The 27,574-nt window shown below is 36.2% G+C and overlaps 2 protein-coding genes across 2 annotated transcripts; one reads left to right on the forward strand and one right to left on the reverse strand.

The window, feature by feature from the left end:
- Positions 1 to 588: 588 nt before the first annotated feature.
- RPL24 (Translation protein SH3-like family protein) lies at positions 589 to 8,738 on the reverse strand. The gene is made up of 4 exons (XM_086557350.1): positions 8,408 to 8,738; positions 3,017 to 3,055; positions 1,239 to 1,469; positions 589 to 1,016 (listed from the first exon to the last, which is right to left on the reverse strand). The coding sequence occupies exons 1-4, from the start codon at positions 8,510 to 8,512 to the stop codon at positions 813 to 815; spliced, it is 579 nt and encodes a 192-aa protein (XP_086413476.1). The 5' UTR covers positions 8,513 to 8,738; the 3' UTR covers positions 589 to 812.
- On the forward strand, positions 8,602 to 12,357 carry LOC147504500 (NADH dehydrogenase [ubiquinone] 1 beta subcomplex subunit 3-B-like). The gene is made up of 2 exons (XM_086557351.1): positions 8,602 to 8,742; positions 11,827 to 12,357. The coding sequence occupies exon 2, from the start codon at positions 11,918 to 11,920 to the stop codon at positions 12,113 to 12,115; it is 198 nt and encodes a 65-aa protein (XP_086413477.1). The 5' UTR covers positions 8,602 to 8,742; positions 11,827 to 11,917; the 3' UTR covers positions 12,116 to 12,357.
- Positions 12,358 to 27,574: the final 15,217 nt, after the last annotated feature.

Genomic DNA, 27,574 nt, shown 5'->3' on the forward strand with positions numbered 1-27,574 from the left:
AATCAGAGTAGCTATTTAACAGAGTCACCAAATTGAATTTTTTTTAAAATACAGTTCAAATTAGATTACAAAAAAAAAATAGTCACCAAATCGAAAAAAAATGTAAATTACATTGACCAAATCAATAGTTAAACCTCAAAGAATCAAATTACAACGTTTATTTGAATAAAAAAAATATACATAGCCTGTTTTGAAAACAAGTGCAAAGCTCCATGTATTTTTCGATCATTTTCTCTAGTATAAACATGACAAAAAAACAAAACCCTTCTATTACGTCCTATATCTAGTGGGTTTTGAAACTTACCCCCACATTAACCATCTAACATTTTTCTTTTTACTTTTTTTTTTCGGTTACTTTTCTAAATCTAGTGGGGTTATGGAACAAAGTCGATGGTTAGGCACCCACGCTCAATTGGCCAACGAGGCCGCATTATTCAGTCACAAGGGATACTAACACCAACAGGTTAGTATACTACATGCAGAGTGTGTGAACAAAATGGGACACTCCCGAGCTGAGAGAAGAAACTATAACATAACACATAACACACAACACGAAACACATCTGGAAACAAGACAAGATTGGCCATGGACAACGAAAAGAAAAGATACCATTAACTAAATCTACAATACAAATTGAATTAGGCATTACCTGACATGTATATCTTTGTCAGCAAAATCTACAAATACAGTTTCAATTAGGTACGCTAGGCCTACTTCGACAGAATCATTACAAAAAATTACAAAACAAGAAAGCAAATGCTCAAAATAAATAAAACCTTCCATCAACAAAATGCACAAAGTACTTGCTAAAACTAAGCTAAGGAATCAGCCTTTTCGACCTCCTTTTTCTCTTTGAAAACTTTAGTCCATTTCTCTTTGCTATCGATTATTTCTCCAGTTTTTATGAGGTAGCGGACCCGCGTTCCATCCTGAAGGATTTTATGACCCACACGGCTTGCAACATTCTGGTCTTTTGAGTAGAGCATCACATTTGAGCTGTGAACTGGTCCTTCAACCTAATAAGCCAGATTTAAAATTCTTAGTTGACTTTGAGAAAGTTAAATGTTGCATCATGAAGGATTAGGTGCCCTCAATAAAATGGACGGCAAACAATGTGGAAAAACGTAACTAATTCAAGGGATACACAAAAACAGAGTATTGCTACATAGCATTCTGAAAACTTCGTGTAAACAATGTGGAACTGATGATACATAGATTTTGATGAAGCGAAAACTAACCTTGACAATTTGTCCTGGCTCTCCTTGTTCTCTGCTCTTCATGTGCTTTGTCTTCAAGTTAATGTCTTTTATAATGATAGTGCTATTATGCTTAAAAAGCCGGGTTACCTCTCCAATTTTACCCTTCTCGTGTCCAGAGATAATTTTCACTGTGTCGCCTATCCTCACATGCATTTTCTGTAGCATAGGAAGACTGTTTGGTTTACACTCTTTCCGCTCCCATCGCTTAAGCTGAATCAGTACAAAATTAACAGTTAGGATCAGTAGGCACCTAAATACATACTGTAACAAACTCTGGGAGTAAGAGGCACACATATATTCGTTTAAATAAGATATTAGACACGATGAACTTTTTATTTTTCTTTTTTGTTGTTCTTGGGTCATGGCAAAATGAAATTGCGCTACTAACCGAAGTATGAGAAGGCCTACAGGTAGAAAGAAAAATAATACAATCACCCACTCAAGTCCCAAAACAACCATCACTCCTCCATATAATTTTTTTTTATCGGTACTCCTCCATATACAAAACAACAAACAATGCCACCAAGCTACACAAGCATCAAAAGTGTGTCATCTAAGCTCCTTGAAGACTTTCGACCACCAATAAAGGAACACGTAATTGATAATATAACCTCCTCCTGAGTCATTGCGGTTTAAAATGTTGTCGGTTACACACAATCCAAAAACCCCACAAAAACTCCAAAGTTGGTTCCTTGAGGAAAAGCAAAGACCAAGATCTCAAGTCTTAAGAAAACTTATACCCAGCTGGGCAGCCAAAGAAACTCTAGATTCGAGATGGATAGCTGACCAAGTGACCAAATATACCAGGAGAGGACATCATATAACACATGGTTCACAGAGTCCCTAGCCCTCACTCACAAAAGACGAAGACTGACCACAAACATTTCCCACTTTCTAAAGTTATCAATGGTAAGGATACTCTAAAGACCAAGGATATACGCAATCACTTTTGGGGTTTCTCACTATGGTAAACCAATTAGCATTTTAGTCCAGCATTTCTCACTAATAGAGTAATAGTGAAACAGCTAAGTGGAATGACACCGTTTTGTTCCAATTCAACACTAATCTTTCCAACTTTAACTCTCTTTTAATCATTTTTTTTATTAACTTTTTTTTTAATCGGTTCTTTTAATCAGTTTTCAAAACCAAGCAAATTAAATAAGATAATTCCCTCTTTATCCAATTAGTAAATACGGAGTATCGACCGATCATGGTTTTTCTTAGTTTCCTACAATTGATTATTAGGAAAAAAATATCTAAATCACAAAAATAACAACAGTTTTCCCTGGGATCAAACTCATATCATCATTATTATATTTCTCCATCATACGAAATGGCTGAATATCCATGTGCACTAACACAACTCAAGCTAGTGTCACCCTTCTACTGTAATTTTCTAGAAAATCTACGAAAACAAAAAACATCGATTCATAAAAGGCTTCTTGTGTGTTTACTGTTCAGTTTAATTTTCAGTTATTCTATCCCAATACAACACTCCAAGTTAACCAAATAGTGTTTTGTTGTCAATATTTTGAACAAACAGGTCCCTGATGATTTTCACAGGCACAGATTTGACACATTATTCTGACACCAACACTGATATAAAGGTATCCTAACGCTATGAATCTTCCTTTAAGAAAATTCACTAGTCTACTTTGTTCATTTTATTTTTCTCCCTAGTGCAAAAGAAGAAAGAAAAGCAAATCTAAATATATATTAACATGCTAAGAGACGAGAAAAAGATCCGATATACTAACCCTCATTACAATGAGACATGGCTTTTCCACAGATTTGACCTGCATATCAAAGATGAAAAACATTATAAACTGACAATTGAACCAAAGCCTGGAGCTAAGCCCTAAGGTACTTCATTTGAAGCAGATGAATGTTTTCTCTGTAATTGTTTTTCCCCGTTTTACTTTGTAGTTAGTCGAATTATACTCCAGTATCAAGATTAAAAATATAGACCAGAACACAATCGACCAACATGCTAAACTTATGAAGTCAGGTACAGTATGCATTTCTCTGAAAACATTTTCCCAGAAAAGGACGTAGTATCTTCTTCCATTAAGTATTTGTCACTAAAGTACTACTGTGAACAAAGAAGCCTAAAATATTGGAAAATAAGAGCTATGCTGTCGAAGGCGTTATGCGAGGTGGGGATGTGGACTGCCCAAAAATGCCTAGATGGTGCCTAAGCTATGTGATGTAGATTTATGAGCGGAAGCGATTAAGAAGAAGAAATCTACAACTTATATGAAAAACAATTAAGAACCATAAAACAAAGAAGTCTCTTTTATTGACTCTGAGAAAGAAAATCTGCTAAACATCAATTGTCTAACCCTAACCCTAACCTCAAGCCTCTTATTTATAACTATCCTAGAAAGCAATAAACCAATAGTAATATGCCACATGACATTCTAAAAACAAAAGACTACTAAAAAGATGGACGCCTCTTTATGCATCTGCATCTGGGCTTGGGCCTATTGATGTCCGCAGCACACTCCCCAAGTTGAAAGATTTTGTCCACAAACTACAATGGTGGAGCGTCAGAAGCAGGAAAGACTGATAACGCCTCATGCTGGAAATCTGGAGCAGTGTCAAGTGGTTCCTCAGTAACCTCTCCAATATCGTCGTCTCTTTCTGCAAATAAAACAGTCGTCTCCTTCTGCGAATAAAACAGGGCGCTTTTTCTTTGAGCATTCAACAGCAATGTGGCCAATAACACCACACTCAAAACACTTCCTAGATGCAGAAAATGCACTGACAGGATGAACTATAGTAGAGGCAGTACAAACAGTTGATAGAGCAACAGAAGATGATGATGAATTGGACAACTTGTGGAGATCTTCTGACTTTCTAGCATAAGTAATTGCATTTGCCATGTTTTGAATATCAACAAAGGACAAATCAGCTTGAATGCACTTCTGTAAGCCATTGACATATCTATAGACCTTAAATTCTTCGGTCTCAGTCATATTTAGGCGAGTGCATAGAAGATTGAAAGCTTCAGTGTATTCTTGAACAGTAGACAAATTTTGCCGCAAATTATGTAGGCAATTAAACAAATCAAATTCATAATTATTAGGAACAAACTCTTTGTGCAATGCTCGTTTCATCTTAGACCAACGTTGCACCAATTTCTTGCCCTTAACAGTGCGACCTCTTTGGTATTCATCCCACCATACTTGCGCATAACCCCCTAATTTTGTAGCTACCAGTAGAACACACTTGGCACCCGAAATACTCTTGTATTCAAAAATCTTTTCAATTCGGGTTAACCAATCCACAAATACATCAGCATCCATCTTCCCATCAAACTCAGGTACATCAATCTTAATATCACCATGATTATTTTTTTCTAACAAACGAATTAAACGATCAACAATATTTAAATCAGTAAGTACACGATTACCAGTTGTAGGTGCACTGTCATCTGAAGAATCACTGTCAGAAAAAAGAGAGAGAGTATCACTAGCATGTCGCCTGAGTGGTGGTGGAGGAAGTTGATCTCGCCTAGCTTGTTAAGGGGGAACATGCTGATTATGAGGTGGGCGACCACCCCTGCCTCTATTTGCACCGCCATGACCACGTCCTCTAGGAGCCATGCCATAGCCAACACCCAAGTGGTTCGGCTAAATAAAAAGACCCTCCTGCATGTAATGTACTGGCGGTAGACCGTGTAGCTGATGTTGGCCCACAGGTTGCATTTGCGGTTGTACAATAACATGTTGTCACTGAGGGGGAACAAATCGCTCCAATGGTTGGAGTTGTGGTAAACCTGGCACAGAATTAGGTCTGCCTCCATACCTAGGAGGAATAACAGGAGGAAGATTAAAAGGTTCGTGATCCAATGGAGGAACCTGGACTGGATGGTCATGCTGGAGCCATTGTTCAACTCGTTTCTGGCCTGTTGTTGCAGCTGTATCAGTAAGACCTGGGTGAGGAGTCGAGTGACCAGACCGAACATCAAAAGGACGTAGTGGTTGATACTGGTGTGCAACCTATTCTAGCAAGACAGTATTTGTGGCTGTGGCTGTGGCTGTTGGAATTATTGTAGTGTCTGCTGGTGCAGTAGTAGTGACCAAGGTAGGAGGTGAGAGTATTGTAGTCACAATAGGCGCACCCACCACTTCAAGACCCTGCAGCACGGAAGGAGGAGCAGTCTGTAACCTAGAAAATTCTTGTTGAAGATAGTTTGGCATAGGCGCATATCCCAGATTAGGGTTAGGTGCATATCCCAGATTGATGCTGACTAGGATTCCAAGACTGATAATAAGGAGAATAACCCTGATACATTAGCTGTTGTTGATAGAAATCCGAATGATAACTGAATGGCATAGATATTGGCGGTGCTTGAAAATTCTGAGGCGCCATTGATGTTGGTGGCACTTGTTGTGACTAAGGCAAAGGCAAACCAACCCCTTGAGAAACACTAGAATTTTGTTACTGGGCAACCAGAATCGCATTCAATGATTCTTGCATAGCTTCAAACTTGGCATTCAAACCCTGCACGTTTTCTTCTAGATGCTGCATCTCTGGCTTCCTTATGTATGGCATAAAAATTGAAACTTTACTCTAAAACAAGAAAAATTGAATCTTTAACGAGAAAAGAGGAAAAAAACGGAAAATCAATCTCGGGTGAACAGTAACACTATAAACAGTGCCGGTGAATAGAGTTTTCGGTAAACAATACCCGATGAACACTAACACGAAAATTTTCTAAAAAAAACGAAGAAGAAGAAGAAGAAATAAAGAAAATTGAATTTTACTTATGAACGATTCGTGCTCCGATACCAGATTTGATGTAGATTTATAAGTGGAAGCGATTAAGAAGAAGAAATCTACAACTTACATGAAAAACAATTAAGAACCCTAAAATAAAAAAAGTCTCTTTTATTGGCTCTGAGAAAGAAAATCACTACTAAACATCAACTGTCTAACCCTAACCTCGAGCCCCTTATTTATAACTATCCTAGAAAGCAATAAACCAATAGTAACATGCCACATGGCATTCTAAAAACAAAATACTACTAAAAAGATAGACGTCACTTTATGCATCTGGGCTTGGGCCTATTGATGTCCGCATCATATGCGTATGTTGTACGAACTCAAAAAACACGTCATAACACAGGCATCACACCGCCTAGGAAGTAATTTCATCAACTGTTACTAACATAACTAGATTTCCTGATTTTACTCTCATTCTTGAAGTGGGCTCTAACTTTTCAAGGGAAAAAACATAATAAAATGCAAGGCGGTCCCTTGAAAAGGAGAGGCGGTTCGCCAAAAGAAAACTGACTAGGGGGTGCCTAAGCGTGTCTAGGCATCACCTTTGACAGAAATGAGGCTAGATTTTGGTGAATATAAAGGATGATTTCAACACATTGGCCAATACCCCAGCTTCCTCCCCACCCCGACACCCCAACACACCCACCCACCCACCCACCTACGGTTGACTTTGTTGGTATAGCTGCTGGAGAGACGGGTAGCAAAAGATTTGTCTAGTTTAGGCAGTTGCTTAAAATGTGGGACACACAAAATATGCTTGCAACACATTGGAAGCCACATAAATGATAGGATAAGAGGCAGCAGGAACAAATGATTAACGCATTAATTTCATGGGCATATCGACTGAAATATTACAAGCGGCAACCAGACAGGACCACATTACTCTATTTTAAAGGTGCACAAGAACCACTTCTCATGATAATCTTCAGGGAAAGGTTGATATCGTGAAATTCTGGATTTTTTTTTGAAAACATGTTTCAGAATAGATTATAAAGGAAAAAAATTGAGGTATTCAATATTTTTTAAGTTAAGAAAGAATCAACCTCCAAATGGTTTGCTTAAAAGCAAACCGATCTTAGGAAAATATCTCAGGTGAAGAAGAATCGTTTGCATTGATTAAATACATGTCCTCTACCTTCCAGTTTTTCGTATGAGTATTCTTTAACCACAGATTCAAACTATTTGTGTAAGCAAACTAGCCAAAATCCACCAAGTTTAGCACCTAAGACAACGCAAATCTTTAACCAAGTAGTCAAAGCCACAACAATTGGGAACCTCGCAAGAAGAAAAAACGTAATATAACCATTTTCTTTAGCACGTGCATTATAAACCAAACACTTTGGAGCAAGAGAATGCTCATGCTATAATGTATACTGTGACCGCAATCATGGCTCCTAAAACTAAGAACCAAGAATGCCTACCATGTCTAGGTTAAAAGTCCCTACTCATACACACTGCAGTTAAATCAGTAATCGGTCGCTACTCGGTCGAAGAGCGAATAATGACTAGGTCTAGTCGGTGGGGGATTAATCAACATTAATCGGGCGATTTTTCCGAACACTATATTTCTTTACAAATACCTGTTAAATATATTTAACATTGAAATACCAAGATAATGGAGCCAACTAAGAACCCAATCAATTAATAAACAATCAAAACACTCAATCAACTAAAATAAATACGATTAAATTGTAGAAATTTAAAGAATCGGGGGTTGATATAATCAGCGAAATGTCGAGTTGGATGTGTATCGGCTTATTGGCCGAGTACTCGGCAATTTTTTGTACCTGATCACTTATGGGATTAAATTGTTAGACTAGTCGGCTAAGTAGGGAGTAGCGAGTACTTGGTGAGTACTCAGCGATTTAACTGCCCAGCATACACAGAATGTACAGCCAATCTAACAGATTCCTCTCACTTAAAAAAACACCGACACGTCCATTCTAATTTCAGATAACAACTGCTCTTAAACAACCAAAGTGATACAGGAGCATGATGACATCATCAAGAAGGCTTCCTCCTACTTCTTAATTGGTTATTAGCTTAAGAATTAGTAACTAGTTTCTATTCCATTAGTTCTTATTGGTTTCATTAATAGGTATTTAGCAAGGTTTCTATTTTTCTTTTCAATTAGAATTAAGAACATGGTTCATTATATAAAGGCATGTAAGCCTTCATTGTTAGATTGGTTGTTACTTAGGACGACTGATGTTCATACCCTGGCGGTCAAGGATTCAAGGTACATAACAGTTCCAAATGCCCCTGCCCCTTAATAAACTTCGTGAATAGTTTCACAGTTGATTTAGTGACAACATAACAAAGTTAAAATGCAGAGAGGGGGGAAAAAGAGTGCATACCGGCAAGGAGGAGTAAAGAGAAGGTGAGAGGCGTTGGCCAAAGAAGGAGTTTGAGGAGAGAGAAAGTGATGTCATTGAGCTCTGAAGTGCTTCCATAGTTGCCATCCTCGTTTCTTTGCTTCCACAGTTGTGTTTTGGATAACAAGATTACAGTCACAACTTGACTGGAAGAAAGCGGGTAAGGTAACTTGGGCTGCGTTTAGACATGGGCCGATACTTTAAGGTCGGGGCCCAAGGCCCAATATATGTTGCCACGCACGCTCCACATCTCTTTTCATCTGCAAGGGTGTGCTGCTGTTAATTGTCCTCTCATTTCCATCAATTCAACTCCTGAGGTTTGTTTTTTTGTCCATCTTTTATTTAATTTTTGGTTTATAATTTGTTCATTCATGATTTACTGTATGTCCGTATCAGATTACGACACCTGTCTTTTTCTTTTTATCTGTTTTTGCTTTCTGTATTATATAGTGATGAATTAACGATGTGGGTATTGAAAACACTTTCCAGTAGTTGGTTGTGTTTCCCTACGTTTAAACGAACATTTTCTGGAGTTTTATTGGACTGATATTGAAAGTTCAACGTTATATGTTCCTCTCTAGCTCCCCAATGTTTTGGAGTTCTTTTGAATGAAAGATGAGAAGTTGAAACTCCTATGTTCATGGAGTAGAGGAAAATTTTTACAGCCTATTTGGGAACAGGGGACAGCAGAAGATTGCAGGAGCGGAACCAGGAAATTTACACGTGGGGTGGGGGGGGGCAGGGATTTCTACTATGAAGTTTAAACTTTAGAAATTATTTTAAGGAACCAATGTCTCGTGCGATCTATTTGTTTTTCTTTTGAGGTTTTTGTTTTAGGTTTATATTTTTTTTCCCTATGCTTGAGAATTGAACTTAAACTTTAAAATAAGAGAATTGCGTGTCGTATCTACCGATTTGTAGGGGATTAAAATTGGAAGATCTTGTATTTAGATGGGATGTTGTGAGCCTGTGATGGCTTAGTCTTTGTATGTCTGTAATTTTGTAGTGTGAATCTCTCACACTACGTCACTATTATTAATATAAAATATTGTTTTGCCGATCAAAAAAAAACAGTGAAATGGTATTTACACGAGTGTGAATGCTTCCTTGAGGTCATGAAGGGAAAGAGGAATGAAATGAGAGAAACAAGTAAATTTCTTTTTTCTTTTTTTCTCGTCACTTTCTTTAATTATATATAGTTTTTTTTTTTTTTTTTTTTTTTTCTTAAAAAAGTCTGAGGGAAATAGCCCCTGGCTCTAGGTTCGCCCCTGGAAGAGGGTATTTGAGAATGCATAGAAATGAGGATATTAGGGCTGCAACTATAGATAGTTAGAACATTTTGATTGGTTTTTATTTTCTTGTAGAGGCACGAATCATGCTCTTCCATATCTGACTTCTAGTTTGTAATTGGTATGCTGTTTGTTTTGATGAACTTTTGTAAACTGTTGTAGTCTTGTTCTTGCTATAGTTGAGGATCTGCCTCACTATACACCACCTGTAGTGGCCTCTCTCTCTGGTCTTTCCCTATATTAATAAATTTTACTTTTATAAAAAAAAAGAAAAAAAGAAAAGGAAATTGTGTTCTTTCTCATTAAATTATTAGACCAAAGCCCAACATTTATACATATCAACTGATATATTGGAACCCCGAATGCCAAATGCTAATATTAATTAAAATTTGAAAATAAAGAGATAAAATTTGAGCTGTTAAGGGAAGGTACTTAGCATTGTTTATGCTAAGAATTGGTAAAGGGAAAGGTGGGATGTTTGACAAGAGGGAATTGTTATTGAATAGGTGCTATTGGTGAAAGTTCATGCAATTTTCTGGGCTGCACTGGACATCAGGTCTTGTACTGTTTGTTCTGGGGTGCACTATAATACTACAAAAGTCAAATTAATTGTCATGCAATGTTCAGAAACAGTAGTTGCAACAAGTTTTTTTCTTGCACTTCTGAAGCCTGCGTTTTGCAAGGGTGACTAGGGCTAAACAAGAAAACAACCTGTTAGTGGAGCCTTATGGCCCAAGCTTTATCAATAGTCGTCTTGAGGTTATTTATGTCAATATGGTTTCTCTCCTATTGGTAGCAACTGTGAAGTATTCATCTTTTTGTATGTACTTCATGGTATTTAAATTGGTTTCCGACAATATCAACAGAATCATATCACTTGGGTGAAGATTCAGATCTTCTTCATGGTAGTGGCATTTCTTTGTTTTTTTGGGGTGGGTTGTGTCCTTTTATGTTAGTTGGACAGATGTGTAATTTTGTTCACGGAAAAACTGAAATGTTTCTTAGGCTTTCTAAACATCTGCAGTCTTTTTTGTTGGGATCTACTCTGTTGTAAGGATAAAGTTGGGCAATGGTTTTGTGTTAATATTTTCTTAGTGATATTGAAGGTACTTTCTATGCTTTTGAAGCGGTTAGGCATTAATTTTATTTGATCCTACGTCTGTGGATAATAATTTTGTTTTTTTAGTATATTAGTTTGTATCTAAGTCTCATTGACATGGATACACACGTCGGTGTCCGACATCGATATGGAGTTTCTGACACGGCGACCTATATGAAGTGGGACACGGGGACACAACTAATTAAAAAGGAGACTATTTCTATTCTTTAGTTAGACAACTAATTTTGGGCTCAAGACCTTCCAAAGCGCCTCCTTAAAAATAAATAATCATGAAAGTCGCATATCATGTAGTTTTAACTATGTTAATAGATTTTTTTTAGTCTTTTAGTGTATAGAAGAAACCCTAGTTTGAAATTGTATGCACAACGTGTCCGAGACGTTTGTCCGTGTGTTTGTGTGTCCGACACAGACTTTTTTAAGAACATGAAGTGTCCATGTTACTTAGGTTTGTATCTTTCTTTTCCATTATTTATAAATTGAATTGTATACACGTGTCACAGACTTTGCCTGACATTTTAAGCTTGAAGGGCACCTTATAGAATGGATACATGATAAATAGATGCATTTTTTCAGGAATTACGATACCAATTCACACTTTACTATTTTGTGTAGTTCAAATTTGTTTTATATTTTTTTCAATATGGAAGGATATGTATATATTTTGGATAGACCAGCTTCATACTGATGGTAACTCTGACACAGTTATCTAAGTTTATACGCTATTTGTGTCTTTATGATGAAAAAAATGATTTCGAAAATTCCTTTAAGCTTTAGAAGTAAATATGGGTATATAAAATGTTCTTGTAGTTGGAGACCAATTCTCATTTTTCATGACTTGTGTTAATTTATGGAATTATTATTATTATTATTTTTTCACTTAGAAACAAGTTTTTCCATGACTGTGAAAAGGCATGGTTATGCAATTATTTGGATAATTCGTACTAACACTTCTTTTGTGTTACACATCTCATTGTGGCCTTTGCAATATACAGCCAGTGCTCACCGTATTCCAGTATACTGGTTACCTGAAAAAGTGAGAAGTGAACATAATAGAGGTTGTTCGAACGCCAGAGTAGAAAGATAATGGGGAAGCAGTTGGGGCCTACAGGAGAGTTCTTCAAGAGGAGGGACGAATGGAGGAAGCATCCGATGGTGGGTAACCAACTGAGGCATGCAACTCCTGGCCTTGGCATTGCACTTGTAGCTTTCGGTATCTATCTTGTTGGTGAGGCTGCCTACAATAAGTTTTATTCTTCATCCGATTCCGTCTCTCATCACTAGGGCATAGGGCCGCCCCATATCAGGCCCTGTCCTTCCATTTATCTGTTGTTCACTTTCTATTTTACTTGTTGGATTCGATCAACTCTGAGTATAAACTGGTTGTTGTATGGGGTTGTGGACATACCATACATAGTTGTGGATTGATTGCCGCCAAACTTGTATGATGAAGTTCATTTGAATAAACTGCACTCTGGTGTGTTCATCTGTTTTTATCGTAGAAAAACAGTGTTATGTTTTACTCATATTCTTGTTTCATGTGTGTGTGTGTGTGTCTGACTGTGTAAGAGATAGTTGCAAGGTTGTAAGCAAGAACTCAAAAACCCATTTGGACAATGAAAGTTGCAAAGGAGTGACTGTCTGGCTGGTCTGGACGTGCTTGTTTAGAACATGAGCGAGTTTTTTTCCTTAAGTAGAACATGCAATTCTTATTCAGAATAACTACGGCAGTATGAAGAGTCACGCTAGAAGAGCGTTACCTAAATATTGTAGTATACACTGTTCCACTGGTTGTTCTTGAGTGAACATGGAGTCATGGACAACCTGCGCCTGGATTGTTACTCGTGAGTATACTTCACTGGTGATGTCCGGTTTGATGCCAGTAATTCAAACTATATAGAACTCTGAATAGCCATTGATTGGTCGTTAAACAATAATCATGGATGATCCTATCATAATAGATTCTATCTGCATTGACAGATAATTAAGAAATTTTTGGAATGTTAAGGCGATAATGTACTAAAAGGAACGTTATCCTCAATCACATAGATTTAGAATGAAATTGGTCAGTTACCGAATTTCTTCATTGCAATGTGTTTCTATTGATTTTCTGTTGTGGACGGACAAACACACACTCATGCTGAGTGCTACTTAGAATGTGAAGCAGATTGTAGAGTGCCTCACTCCTTCAGTCTTGCTGCTTTGCAACCCAAAGTTGGCTCACACTAAGCCAGTAACGCATAACTCAAGTTGGTGTTGTGCATTTGCCCGACTCAAAGCAGCAAGGATGGTGAATCACGGGGTATACCTTGTAGCAACAGTTCAGTCTAATGATGTGCTACTATGCAAGGCCCAAAATATCGAATTCGGTGAATATTTCAATGTACCCAAAAACCGATATATATCGGATATATCAGAAATATCGGAGATATCTATTTTTTTGTTGACCAGTCAAAATTTTGTTTTGTATGTCGATATATCGGAAATATCATCAATATATCGGTCAAAGTCAATAATATCGGTCAAAGTCAACAATTTATATCGAATATATCGTATATATATATATCGGTCGATATATATCGTTATATCGGAAATTGCGATATATATCGGGAAAAAAAAGATTCAATATTCGGTTGAGATATATCGAATATATCCATATCGGTGTACCAAAAAACGATATATATCGGCGATATTTTGGGCCTTGCTACTATGTACTTTATTATGATGTGCCAGTGCTCGCATAAAATAAAGTTGTCAAACACGAGGGAACTTAAATACTTGTTTTGACAGTATATATATGCTCGCTCTTCTAGAAGTTTTATTTGAAATATGCATGCAGACGGCAGAGAACGTGCATTTTTTCTGGTTATTCTTTATGTTTATCCAAAGGACTCATATTTGTTCAAGGCAAGGCCCAAAATATCAAATTCGGTGAATATTTCGATGTACCCAAAAATCGATATATATCGAAAAATATTAGAAATATCTATTTTTTTGTTGACCAGTCAAAATTTTGTTCTGTATGTCGATATATCGGAAATATCGTCGATTATATTGAAAATATCGTCGATTATATCGGTCAAAGTCAACAATATTTGGTCAAAATCAATAATTTATATCGGTTGATATATATCATTATATTAGAAATTACAATATATATCGGGAAAAAAAGGATTCAATATTCGGTTGAGATATATCGAATATATCCATGTCGGCGTACCAAAAAAAGGATATATATTGGCGATATATCAGATATATCGACGACATTTTGGGCCTTGGTTCAAGGTGCCGAAGTTGCGTGACACAAAATGACATAATGTGGGCTCACAGAAGCAGATCAGCCCTTGTGCATGTATTTGAAAACCAAATACTACCAGAGCGCCGATCTGCCAGATAGGCCCGGGTCTCCTAATTGCAAGTATAGGACGTATGTCTTCCAATATCCATTTCTATTTTCTAGATGATGGAACGCTAATATTTTAGAGAGTCAATCTATCTAATAAAACAGAATGGTGTGGGGCCCAAAGGGCCGATCCAACGGCTGCAATCCTTTTTCAGCAAAATATGACATGGCAGAAAGAGTGGCTCCCAGCTGGTATGTTGCTTCTGTTAGGATATTTGGTCTTTACAAAGCCAATGAACATTTATTGATTATACATGATGATGCTTAATTAAATACACGAATCTTATTATATTATGCATATGGGTGGACTAATATCATATGATGGAACCATAAGTTCCATAGGTAATAGAATTAAAACAATCAAGCATATGAAGAGTCATGTGCGGGAGATTTGATTGTATCTATTTATCTAGAATACTCACAGTTAGGGGTGAAGTCGGACGCTTCACTTATAAGACTGTAATATACATAAGTGCTATACGATAGGATGATATCTCAATCATTTGAATATGACTCTAAGTTTGAATATTGGTGTAGTCACATGACTGACACTGGGGGATCAAAGTGAGAACACACTATAAATTCGCTGTTAAGGTTAGTGTGCAAATCTCACTCTACCAATTAATCCCTAGACTTGAGGAATTGTGAAAATTCATTGTGTCTCAAATTTATTACTTTGAGACATTAAAAAGTAATGCCTATTCATAGACTAGACTTAACGTTTTGGGTAATAAATGTAGGACGTCTTGAATCACGAATTCTAATAAAGGATCCACCACTCTACGGAGTTATGTATTAGGAAATTGTGACATAACTAATTGAGCTCAAACCCGGCCGGTATAAAAAATAGTTTCTTAATGCTCAATTAATATTAAATGTCAAATTGGGTCAATTAGACATGGGTGTGATAGTGAAGAAGAAATTCCCAATGGTCTAATTGTGAATACAAGTAAGGTGGAGGGACTTAGATATAATTAATAGTAGGAAAAGACTTTCTTGAAAGTTCCAAGGGCCTTATTGTAAATATGGATTTGTTAATGGGCACTTTCCATATTAAAGAGATATATATTAAAAGTGTTTTAATATATCAAGTACAAGTACTTGTATGACAAGGACTTGTCCTCTTAAGATAAGACTTGAAATCCTAAGTGGATCCCGGCCACTCCACACACACTAAGGTATTTTCAAAGTTTCTCTATATAAGAGAATGACTCTTTGGAGAAAGGGACGATTAGTCTTTCCAGGAAAAGTACAACTAAAAGTAGGAGAAAAGCAAAAGTGTTTTGTAGTGTATTGTGTGGTGAATACTACTAGAAGGCTGAATACTAATTAAGTGATTTGGATTCAGCTTTAGAAAGTTTCTATTTATTGTCAATCTCCAATTCCGGCGGCCTTGAAGGTATTTTTCTTTTAATTTCTTTTTTGATCAATAATAGATTAGCATGTTAAAGATGTAGGATTAAAGTAATCCCAACAACTTCTATCCACAACATCTGGATCCATGCGATCGGATCATATTTTCTATCTGCCTTAACCGCCGCTATCACTCCCACCCCTTTTCTCATCTTGTCGAGAACCCGCGACTGAAGAGAGTCATCCGTGATTTAGAACCAGGTATCCATGTCTCCTCCCTTCTAGTTTTTTCGTTTTTCATGCTTGCAGAAGGTCTTGATCTTTCTGCTATTGTGTCAATATTGTTCACAGGAATGGTAAGTTGTTTTGTGATTTGAAAATAATATCCTTGGCAGAAAGTCTATAACTACTAGTTATTTTGTTTTTTTTTTTTTTTTTTTTATATTTGTGTTTCTTAACATATTTTTTCAGGTTATGAAGCACTACACCTTCTCAAATCTATCAGAAAACTCACAATGAATTTTTGCTTCCATTTGATATCATCGTTAGCAGAAACTTTTGTGTAAGTGATTAGTAACCGTGCTTGGTTTCTTATTATTGTCGCATTACCTGATATTAATAATTTTAAGCTTTATTACATCTTAGTACTTGTTGTGACCTAATCATATTTTCCTGCAAATTCATATATATGGGTTTTGATATAGCCATGGAAAAACATAGCTGGTCACATGTTGGATTTTTCTTCTTCTCAATTGTATCCTTGTAGTCTGATTATATGTTGGATTTATCTTCTTCTCAATTGTATCTTTGTAGTCTGATTATTTTTGAGTTCATATATTTGTACATATTTTCCAAGTGCTTTCCTTTTTTTTGTCCTTAACCTTTTGCTTTCGTGATCACTCCAGTTATTCATTGTCATAGCAAGGTGGCCATCTAATCTCCATTAGAGCTTATGACTTCATATGTTTATCCACCATTGAGAGTATTGTGTGTGCCATGAAAGCACTTAGGAATGATTGCCAACAGTTGGAGAATCTCTTGGAAGTGTTTGAGTCCATGGTTGTTGATCAAAGGTGGTGCAAAGATGAAAGTTTAGGCAAAATATCTTCAGTGTGAGTTTTACTTGCTAAACTTTTATTTTCTTTTGATTTAGACAATATAATATTGTAAAGTACCAACGTACTTAACTGTAATGAAGAAATAGTATAATTCCTGTTTCATGAAAACCAAAGTTGATAGGCAATGCTTTATTTGTGTTTTGTTGGAGATTACTGTTGATAGTGTGATAAACACACTTCTTCCTTCAAAGATGTTTAGTAGAACCATAATGGAATGAGCTTATATTCAGAACTCATTTGATTTCTATCTTCACAACAACTGCAAGAAAGGAGATTTTAGAAAGTATTATTTGATTACAAATTGGTCTTCCTGGTAAATTGAGGAAGGGAGATATTTGATTTGATAAATGTCTGTTGCTGTCATTATACTCCTTTTTGTGTGAATCCAACACCAAAATTCTAGCATTGTTGGCTGATTTGATTTTTTCATCACGTCTTGGAGCTCTTGATAGTCAGATATATTCAAAGTCACATCGAATGTAATTCCGGGAATATAGGGCCTCCTTAATTTATGTATTACTCTTAGAGGCGTAGTCTGAGCTGAGTGATTTTTTGCTCCCAGCGATATTGCTCCAAGGCCTCCAAGGGGACTCTAGAGCCAACCACCTGTCCATCATAACTAGAAACCCAGCCTTTTAAGAACCGAACTTTATTTCCAACTTCCTAATTTGTCCCTTACCTTATATCAAAATAAAAATAGAATTTCTCTTCATCTTCTCCACCGAGTGCATTGATTCCGCGATCGGGTTAGTTTGACTCTACCTTGTATTCATCAAGTTCTCGCTCATTCACAACTAAAATCAAACCTTGATTCGGTTTGGTAATTGTGATATTGATATCATATATATTTTTACTAAATTAAAATTTGTAGTGTTTACTCAAAACAAGTGAACAATCTTTGTTTCCTCCTGGAAAAAAATAAGGAGGAGGCTTAGAAGCCCATTGCCCAAGACTTTCTCTTTTTCATTTTATATTTTATAGGGATAAAATAGGAAGTCAAGATTTTCGATGGTTTTGGCTATCCGGCTTTCTTATTTTACTGACAGGTGGTTGGCTCTAGAGTCCGCTTGGAGGCCTTGGAGCAATATCGCTGGGAGCAAAAAATCACTGAGCTTAATTCATTGGATGTTGCGGTGCTGCATGAATATAGGCTTAGTCTGCATGCATTTCTGTTTTTGCTTTGATTTCATGGTTTAGAAATGATGAGATTAATGTGTTAGGGTTTGTTTCTTTTCCTCTGGGAAATATTTTGATATGTTCCAAGCAAATGGTGAGTATTTGTTCTGGAATTTCATTGAGATCCTTTTAACGTTTAATGATTAAAGAACCTAGCTACATCTCCTTTTCATTGTTTGACTCTCTGATATTAATTGGAAATAAATACATGCTTGATGTTAAGTTTTACATTCAAAATAAGTTTGTGTTTGCAAGGTGCTTTTACCATACTAGATCATGAAACTACGTTCCTCTGTACACTACTATGCTATTATCATCTTCATAGTTGCGAAAAATCTTACATCAAGGTGACAAGATAATAATTACAACCTTAAAGTACTATATAGATTGCAGTAGAGTATGACAATGCAAAGGAACAGTTACATGTTTCCTGATTACTTGATCGACAATGCTATTAGTTACTAGAACACAGCAGAAACATTGCTAAATTGTTCAATCAATAAGTAAACTTTGTATGAGAGATACATGAAAGTAACTCCTTGAAAATGGATTAGGATATAACTTCTTGTATATGTTCTAGATGTAGTTGTTTTGTATCATGTTATATAGGTGGGTGTTTTTTTTTTCTTTCTATTCCCGTGTCATTTATTCGATTGATCTTCTCATTCTTTCTATCTTGTTAGAAGTACTTGAGGGGGCATTACTTTGTTACACATCTTCATAGTCTGGCTTGCATGTGTTGATTATTGACTTCTTCTTTAAAAAGGACCCACGATCATCTGGATTGGATTCTATGACTATTCAAATGTTGTTGATGGGGTTGATCATACTATGTAGTGGGTGTTTCATACGTGCAATTTGGGACTGATCATTTTGAGTCATGCATATTATGTACTAGGTAGCGCCGAAGAATTGTTTCACACGAGGAGATAGTACGTACTAGGTAGCATCGAAGGCGCATCGGGTTCATCAGTGTCGTGCGGCACGAGCATACCTTAGTTGTTCATAAACAAGAAACAAAAAACAAGAGAACTACCAGTGGCCGTTCTAATATTGGTACACTGTTAGAAACTGAAAAGAACCCGTAACAGTAGAAAATGCAACAAGTTTAAGGATTCCTAATGGTAGTTTCAAACTTTCATAGTTTGTCGCAATCAACATTTCTCTATATATGACTTTCAGAAGTTGTCAAATCGCATAAATATATTAGACAGCTTAGAGATGCTTAATTCATCTATACTCCCCCTTCAAACCGGTGTGGGCGAGCTAGCTAAAAGAGTTGTCCATCAGTTCTAACCATTGCTAATTTCCTGACCCCTGTACACATGATGTTTTCTGTTTTTTGTGAGAGACACCGTACCTGAGGAACCACGTGCTCAAGGCTAGTAATTATAGACAGCTACTTCGGCTAGCTCGCCCACACCTTTTAAAGGAGTATAAGTACATATTATATAATTACTAGCATGATGCATGTGCGGTTCCGCACATGATGCTGTTAGTTCATCCCAAATAGTTGACTAATCCAAAAAGTAAACATAACTAAATTTGTAAATATTGAAAGGTATAAAGGTAAAATTATATTAAATCAGACAAAAAATGACGAAGAGACCAAGAGGTACATAAAATAATAATATTTCACTGTTGTCCTACTGTAGATGAGAGTCGTGATTATTATAGTATTTTAGATGTAATGTCTGTGCCTCCACGTGAATGAAAGTTATAATATGCTCCGTAATTAAGTCAAACTAGAAATCATGCATGTGCTTTGCAAACAAACAAAACTTTATAACCCAAAAACAAACAAAAGTTTAGAACTGATTTTTTTTTTGTTTGAAACGTGTCAAAAAATGAGTAGGAAAAACACAAAATAGACATAACCGATAGAGAGGTCAAACTTCAGAACTGATTTTTTTTTTTTGCTTTACACGTGTCAAAAAAATGAGCAGGGGAAACCGATAGACAATGCAACCGGCTAACTCACCCACGCCACTTATAAGTAGTAGAGATTAAGGTCCAATTATCCACTAGCACAGACAACTCTTGTCCTTGTATACAATATAAGAAATGATATTCATTGAAAAGTGTAATATGTGCAGCTGTGAGCCTGTGAGTCTGTGTGAGCATTTGCAATGCAGGGATTATAAGGAGTTTGTGACTATAGTCACCAGTTTGGTGCAAAAATGGTTGTGCAATGCACTGGTGAATACCTGGTGACTATAGTCCCCAGTTGATTTCAAGGTAAAACTTTCCACCGAGATAGTGGATGACTTGTTAACTTCGAACGGGATCTTGAATTCTGTATGGCTTACAAAACTCACCAGACGGAATCCAACATCCCGTCTCGCTATATTTCTTTTTTTCCAGACGGAATCAAACATCCCGTCCGTAGTCCTAACGGTTAGTTCACCAACGGTCAGAAAGTTAGAACGGTCAAAATAAAAAACTTTGGTATATATACAACATTTGTTTCATTTCAACTCACACACACTTCCAACAATCATATATCATATTTCTTCTTCTTCTTTAAAATCAGTTCTTCAAAAAAACAAAATATCAAATGGCATCATCTCAAGCAAGTGGTAGCACTCAAGCAAAAGCAAAAACTCACTTTAGCATGTCCGAAGATCAAGCTCTATGTCTTGCATGGATCAAAATTAGTGAAGACTCCATTGTTGGTGCTTTCCAAAATGCAAAAGGAATTTAGAATCGTGTAACAAACGAGTTCAATCAAGCACGTGGGTCGGATAGGTCTTCCAATTCAATTAGCAGTAGATGGAAATATATTTCAAAAATGATGAACACGTTTGTTGCAATTGTGGATGCGGTGGAGGCTTGACATGCAAATTGTACAACAATACAAAGCCGGGTAATTACAACTTTGTCAATTTGGAATTTATTGATTATCTTAGTCTTAGTCTAATTATTTCTGTCTTAGTCTAATTATCTTAGTGTATTTATTATTTCCATGTTAGTCTTAGTCTAATTATTATCTTAGTCTAATTATTATTTTAGTTTAATTATCTTAGTCTTAGTGATTATTTTAGTCTAATTACCGCCATTTTATTTTTTAGTTGTTCGAGGTAAGGATGACGTACCAACTACAAAGGGAAAAGGTCGCAAAAATGATGGTGAAGATTCAACTTCTAATTCACCAAGTGTTGGTGGAGTTGAATTGGAGGGTTCTCAAGAAATAGAGCGTCCTCAAGAAATGGAGCGTCCTCTTGGATTGAAGAAAGCCAAGTCCAAGAGAAACCAAGAAAAATCAGTTGGTATGTTGGAGGGTTACTTTACACGTTTAGAAGATACATTTGCACAGGATGCAAATGAAACACAAAAATGCTTAGAACTTAGGGAAAGGGAACTTGCATATGGTTAAAGAACTGTGATGGAAAGAGAAGAAAAAAATCGGATTCAAATGGAAAAAAATCAAGTTCAATTGGAAAAAAATCGGCTTCAAAAGATGCAATATGAAGCTAAGATTTTAGCAACCAATACATGTGTATTCCATTGCGATACCGCTTTTTTAATCGAGCAACAACAAGCTGAAATACGTGTTGAATGGGCAAGGGCTAGAGGTGGTTCTAGCTCTAACTAAGCTTATGTAATATATAATATTTTATTTTAATTAAAACACTATGTATTTTAATTAATGCACTATGTATTTTAATTTCACTGTCTTTTTAATGAACTATGTATTTTGATTTCATTGTATTTTTAATTAATGAACTATGTATTTTTATTTCATTGTTTTTTTTAATTAATACAGTATGTATGTTCTTTCCAATATAATTATTTTCATAGAAATACAATTACCAATAAAATTAAAATACATTGTAATATAGTTCATTAAAACACAACTCATTAAACACAACTTAGAACTTATTGGAATTACATAGGAAATACATTAGAAAATACATAGACAATACATTAAGTTGGAACTTCATAGTTCACGTTAGGAAATACATAGGAAATACACTTTCATTTTCATTTTCATTTTCATTTTCGCCTCCTTCTCCCTCCTCTAGATCCGATCAATTTGGATCATAAATTGGTACCGGATCTGCTGTTTCTTCAATGCCAGTCCAATTAAAAACATGTTCAACTAAGTCCTTTTGACGATTAGTATGTGTAACTTCATTTCTGATCTTATTTCTTGCTTCAATCATTTGATAGACAAAATGAAAACCATCATCTTCCTAAAAGAGCGCAGGTATTGTTTATTTCCTCTAACCTTTCCAATTCCAAACTCCACTTTCACGTTCATTCTCAACAATCATATTATGCATTATAATGCATGCCTTCATTATGTCTCAAAGAACAACAACACTATGACAATGCGCAGAAGCCTTAACAATATGCCATCGTGCCTGCAAAACTAAAAACGTCCTTTCAACATCCTTTCTTGCAGCTTCTTGACGTTGAGTAAAGATCTTTTTATGCTTATTTCTTGGATAACGAATGTCTTGAACAAATGTGTCCCATTTTGGGTAAATACCATCAGCAAGATAATATCCCATATCATAGTCATTACCATTCACATTAAATGCAATAGCAGGAGCCTCACCTTGCTCTAATGATTCAAAAACATGAGAACGATGAAGCACATTAATGTCATTATGCGAACCTGATAGGCCGAAGAAGCAATGCCAGATCCAACAGTGTTTGTCTGTAACGACTTCAAGTACCAAAGTTGGTTCCTTCTTGTACCCTACATATATTCCAGCCCATCCAGTTGGACAATTCTTCCACACCCAGTACATACAGTCGATTGATCCAAGCATTCTTGGAAAATCCCTTGCCGCATTTTCAACTAATATCCTAGCAGTGTCTGCCTCAGTTGGTCGTCTCAAGTACTCTTCCTCAAATGCCGTGATTATTGCCTTGCACCAATGCTTCATAGATACATTTGTTGTGGAATCTCCAAATTGTAAATACTCATCCGTTGAATCAGAAGAACAACCAGTTGCTAATTGTGCAACTGCAGCTAGTCCCTTCTGTAACCCAGAAATTGCTTGCCGACCCAATCCATCCACCTTGTCTTTAAAGTAATCGTCGAATGATGCAACAGTTTTCAACATATACATAAAAAACTCTCTTGTCATCCTGTACCTTCACCTAAACTTATGAGGAGGTCACCTACAAGGTGTTGGGAAGTAATCCTTTATTATCTTTTGTTTACTAAAATCACCACCATCTCTAAACGTGTACTCTCTGCCCTTCACAGATCCACCACGTTTGTCTGTGTTTTGACAAGATTTGCCAAAACACACCGCGTTTATCAGATTTATTTGTGTTTTATTCTCTTTCTAATAAAAAGGTGTGTACTTTGGAGATTCTAGTGCTTAACAAGGTGATAACGTGCTTGCGGGTTTGATCAATTGAATCGAGGTTTGTAAAAATGTTAGATTTTTTTTTTTAGTTTGTGATAGTAGGGTTTGATACTTTTCTTATCTTTTGACAGTATTGAAAATATTTGTTTAATGGAGATGAAGTATAACTTGAAGAGAAAATGGGGTGATAAAGGGGATTTTAATATGAATAGGGTGGCAAAGGGTATTGATGCAAATAGTTTGAGAGCAAAGTATGATATTGGTGATGATGTATCTATTGAGTATGTTGGTAGCGATATCGACCAAAAGTGTGAAAAGAATGAGATAATTTTATTGTTTTCACATTTTTGGCTTGGCTGTAGTGTTCCATTTCGAAAATCAGTTTCTGAGTTATTAGCTCGATGGAGATTGCATCCTTTACAATTATCTCCTGGCTATTGGGCTATCTTTGCCCGTATAGCGAGGATTTGTAAGGTTTATCAAAGGAGTATGTCTTCAGACCTTTTGTTTGAGTTATTGAAGCCTCTGCGGCAAAACAAGGCTTCTTTTAAAAGTTATGCGTTGGGATATCATAACCATCACAATCAAAATTATCGGTTTTATGGGATGCCTTCGAACTACAAGAATGCAAAATTGTATGGTTTTAAGATCAAAGGCAATTGGAGGTTCGAAAATATTGATTATCCTAACAATATATCAGGTAAGATGTTAACTCAATATTCTTATAATTATTTTAAATAGTTAGCATCACATTATGATTATCTTGTTCGCTTTTTTTTATAGGGGATATTCTGAAGTTTCCAAATATATCATTATTTAGTAGCGAGATGATAAAAAAGAAATTTGTTAGTTTGTTTAGTCATAATGCTGATGTCTATTATCTGTCGTTTCCAGACGATATTGTAGATTATTATCATGATATAGAAACTGGACTGCTTAATGAGCCTAGGGAATTAGCACCCCATCGTGGCTCAAAAAAAGAGAAAGAATGTTATTGTAGATGATATGGTGAAGATGATGAAGAAGTAGAAGGAGATGATTTCGGATGATAGCGGACAAGAAAAATATTAGAAATAAGAAAAGAAGCCGCGAAAAAAAAAAAAAGAGGGAAAATATAGCTAGGGATAACTCAAGTAAAATTGAGGAAGGGATTGAGGATCGAGAAATGGCATGTATATAATATTTCTTTTAAAATATCATATATGTAATACATATAATATGTTTTGGAATGACGTTTCATTATGACAGGTTTTTTGTCTTCCGGCACAAAAAACTACTGATTTGCATGATAGTGATGATGATGATGATATCGGTGGGGAAGCGATGACTAACAGTATATCTGAACTTGATGTTAGTGTTGATCTTGTTTTTGTGATTTAGAATTATTTTCGTTATTGATTGTTTAATTTTTCTTTTGGTAATGTAGATGGGAAAAGTTGACGATGGTGGAGATACAATGGGTTCAACTTCTGTTGTCAGGATCAATTTTGGAGTGCCAACTCCTTTTGGTGGAAGTAGTTTTGGAGTTCCAACACCTGTTGTTGGCACCAATGCTGGTGTAGCAACTTCTGCAGATGGCACCATTACTGGTGTGTCGAGTTTAGTATCAACTGTTGTTTGCACTAGTGCTGGATTGCCGACTTCTGTTGTTGACACCGATGCAGGTGTGTCAATAGAAGTGTCAACGATTGTTGGTACAAATTTTGAAGTGTCTACTATTGTTCGCACTAATGCTGGATTGCCGACTTTTGTTGACACTGATGCAGGTGTGTCAACAGAAGTGTCTACTGTGGTTAGTACCAACATCATTGTTGGCTCAACTGTACCTTCTTCATTGCAGCCAGGGATGAGCGGCAATTCTACAATGCCTGTGCTCATCACTCCAGACATGCAAGCCTTGGTAATTAAAGGTTAGATGTTGAATATTTATTTTTATAGTATTTACTTATTATTATATATTATTATTTTTAATCATTTTGTCTAATATTTCATATCCAGAGTTATTGTGTTTGGATTATCAACGAAGTGTAGATTTTGTAAAAACAGTTAATATGTTGAATTCAAAGCTTGCAGAGGTAATTTTGTGTGTGTGTGCATGTGTGTGTGTGTGTGTTTTTTTTTTCACATTATTTTTGTTCTCTTAGGCGTCGAAGCTTGGGGATTGTGCTAAAGAAATCTTAGAAGTTAAAGAAAATTATAAGATTAAAACTAGTGAATATGCGAGATTGAGAAATATTTGGAGGGAGAAAGAGCTCATCTTTCAGGAGAATGAACGATTGAGAGGAGTACTTATGAGAAATGAAGTAGTTTTACACGACTATGAGATGAAAATGAATATTATGAAAGCTGAATTGTCGAAACAGAATCAAGAAATTGTTGTTCTCAAGGAGCAAAAGGTTTTGAGTGATGAAGTTGAGATTTTAAAATGTGAGAAATTGGAATTGGCTAAACAAGTTTACGAGGCTGAGGGGATTAGAGGAGACAACAAGGTACTATTGGAAGAGAATGCATTTTTGAAGAAGGAGCTAGATAAATATCATGAGAGGGTGGAAAATTTTAGGGTTGGGTGTGAAGAGAAGGGTGATATGATTGAGAAGCATGCAGTTGAAACAAAGAAATCTGGGTCGTTATTTCATGAAGCATCGGCAAGTGTTAGACTTTGGAAATCGAGAGATTTTGAGAAACGGGAAAAATTGCAGCAGTTGTCAGATTATTATACTATGTGTTATAGGAAATTGGAAGATGTATCACCGTCGGATTTAAAAAGTGTTCCAGTTCTAGTGGAGGATAGCATTATGCCGCAACTTCTTGAGTGAAGTTTTTAATTTTTATTGTTAGGATGATGTGAGGTTAGGTTACGGTTATTTCTTTCTCGATTATGTTTATTTTTTCCACTGTATTCATGATATTTGGATTTTATCTATTTTTTTTTTATTAAATTGGTAATCAGAATATATCGAAATATAAGGGGTCGGTCAAAATATATAAAAGTTGGATAATCTGGCCTTGAGGTAGGTCGGCAAAATAGATATAAGTATTAAGGATAACGTAATTGGGGTGTCGCGCTCCCCCATAATATAATGATAACGTAATGAAATTTGGGGTGTCGCCGCCCCCATTGTTTAATGATAACATAATGAAATTTGGGGTGTCGCCGCCCCCATAGTGTAATGATAGCGTAATGAAATTTGGGGTGTTGCTGCCCCCATAGTATAATGATATCGTAATTAAATTTGGGGTGTCGTCACCCCCACAGTGTAAGTGTAATGATAACGTAATGAAATTTGGGGTGTCGTCGCCCCCACAGTGTAATGATAGCGTAATTAAATTTGGGGTGTCGTCGCCCCCACAGTGTAAGTGTAATGATAACGTAATGAAATTTGGGGTGTTGCCGCCCCTAAAGTATAATGATAACGTAATGAAATTTGGGATACTTGATTCCTAGTTAAAACGAAAGATGGATCGAATTTTATTGAATTATGAAATGATTACAATGAATGAAAAACAAAACATTCAACGATAAAACTTTTTCAAATGAAAAGCATTCCATGGCTTGGCAAATTTTTCTCTAGTGATTTTACGAAGGAAATAAGACCCTTTAGATGCTCGCCTATCAATGATGAACGGTCCTTCCCAATTCTCTGACAGCTTCCCAGATTCAATGAGCTTCTGTTTTTAGCTAAGTACTCAATCTTCTGGTTCAAAACTCTTGAGGCGAAGCTTTCTATCATATTTGCATTTCATGTCTGCCTGATATTTTATTAGACATTGTAAAGCTTCTTCTCGAGTTTTATCGATTGAGTCTGCCACCAAAGTTAGAGCAGCATCATTGTTTCCAGTTTGTACCGCTTCTGTCCTTGTAGTTGGTGCAATTAATTCTGTCGGGAGGACAACATCCATGCTATAAGCTAGGTTGAAAGGGGAAAGATTGGTAGAATGCTTTGGAGTGGTGCGATAAGCCCAAAGCACTGCTGGCAACTCTTTAACCCAATTTCCTTTTGCTTTATTAAGCTTCTTCTTCAAAGTCGAGAGAATCGTCTTATTGGTTGCTTCTGCTTGTCCATTTTCTTGTGGATAATATGGAGCAGAAAAATTATGCTGAATTTTTAGTGAGGCGCAAAATTTGTGAATTTCTTCCACATCAAATTGTTTACCGTTGTCAAAGACGATGTTAGATGGAATTCCAAAGCGACAAACGATGTCTTTCCATAAGAAACGCCGTACATCTGTTGCTGAGATGTTGACAAGCGGTTGAGCTTCTACCCATTTAGTGAAATAATCAGTCGCAACCAATAAGAATCGTACACTTCCAAGATCCTTTAGTAGGGGTCCCACAATATCCGAGCCCCATTTTGCAAAAGGC

The sequence above is a fragment of the Coptis chinensis genome, chromosome 4 (genome assembly GCF_015680905.1).
Source record: "Coptis chinensis isolate HL-2020 chromosome 4, ASM1568090v1, whole genome shotgun sequence".
NCBI classification, from domain to species: Eukaryota; Viridiplantae; Streptophyta; class Magnoliopsida; order Ranunculales; family Ranunculaceae; genus Coptis; species Coptis chinensis.

Excerpts from the sequence above, each read along its gene's own strand:
- RPL24 (XM_086557350.1), bottom strand. The coding sequence starts at position 8,512 with ATGGCAACTATGGAAGCACTTCAGAGCTCAATGACATCACTTTCTCTC. Across the intron at positions 3,056-8,407 it reads CTCTTTACTCCTCCTTGCCG|GTCAAATCTGTGGAAAAGCC; the intron begins GTATGCACTCTT and ends TTTGATATGCAG. Across the intron at positions 1,017-1,238 it reads AGCCAGGACAAATTGTCAAG|GTTGAAGGACCAGTTCACAG; the intron begins GTTAGTTTTCGC and ends CTGGCTTATTAG.
- LOC147504500 (XM_086557351.1), top strand. The coding sequence starts at position 11,918 with ATGGGGAAGCAGTTGGGGCCTACAGGAGAGTTCTTCAAGAGGAGGGAC.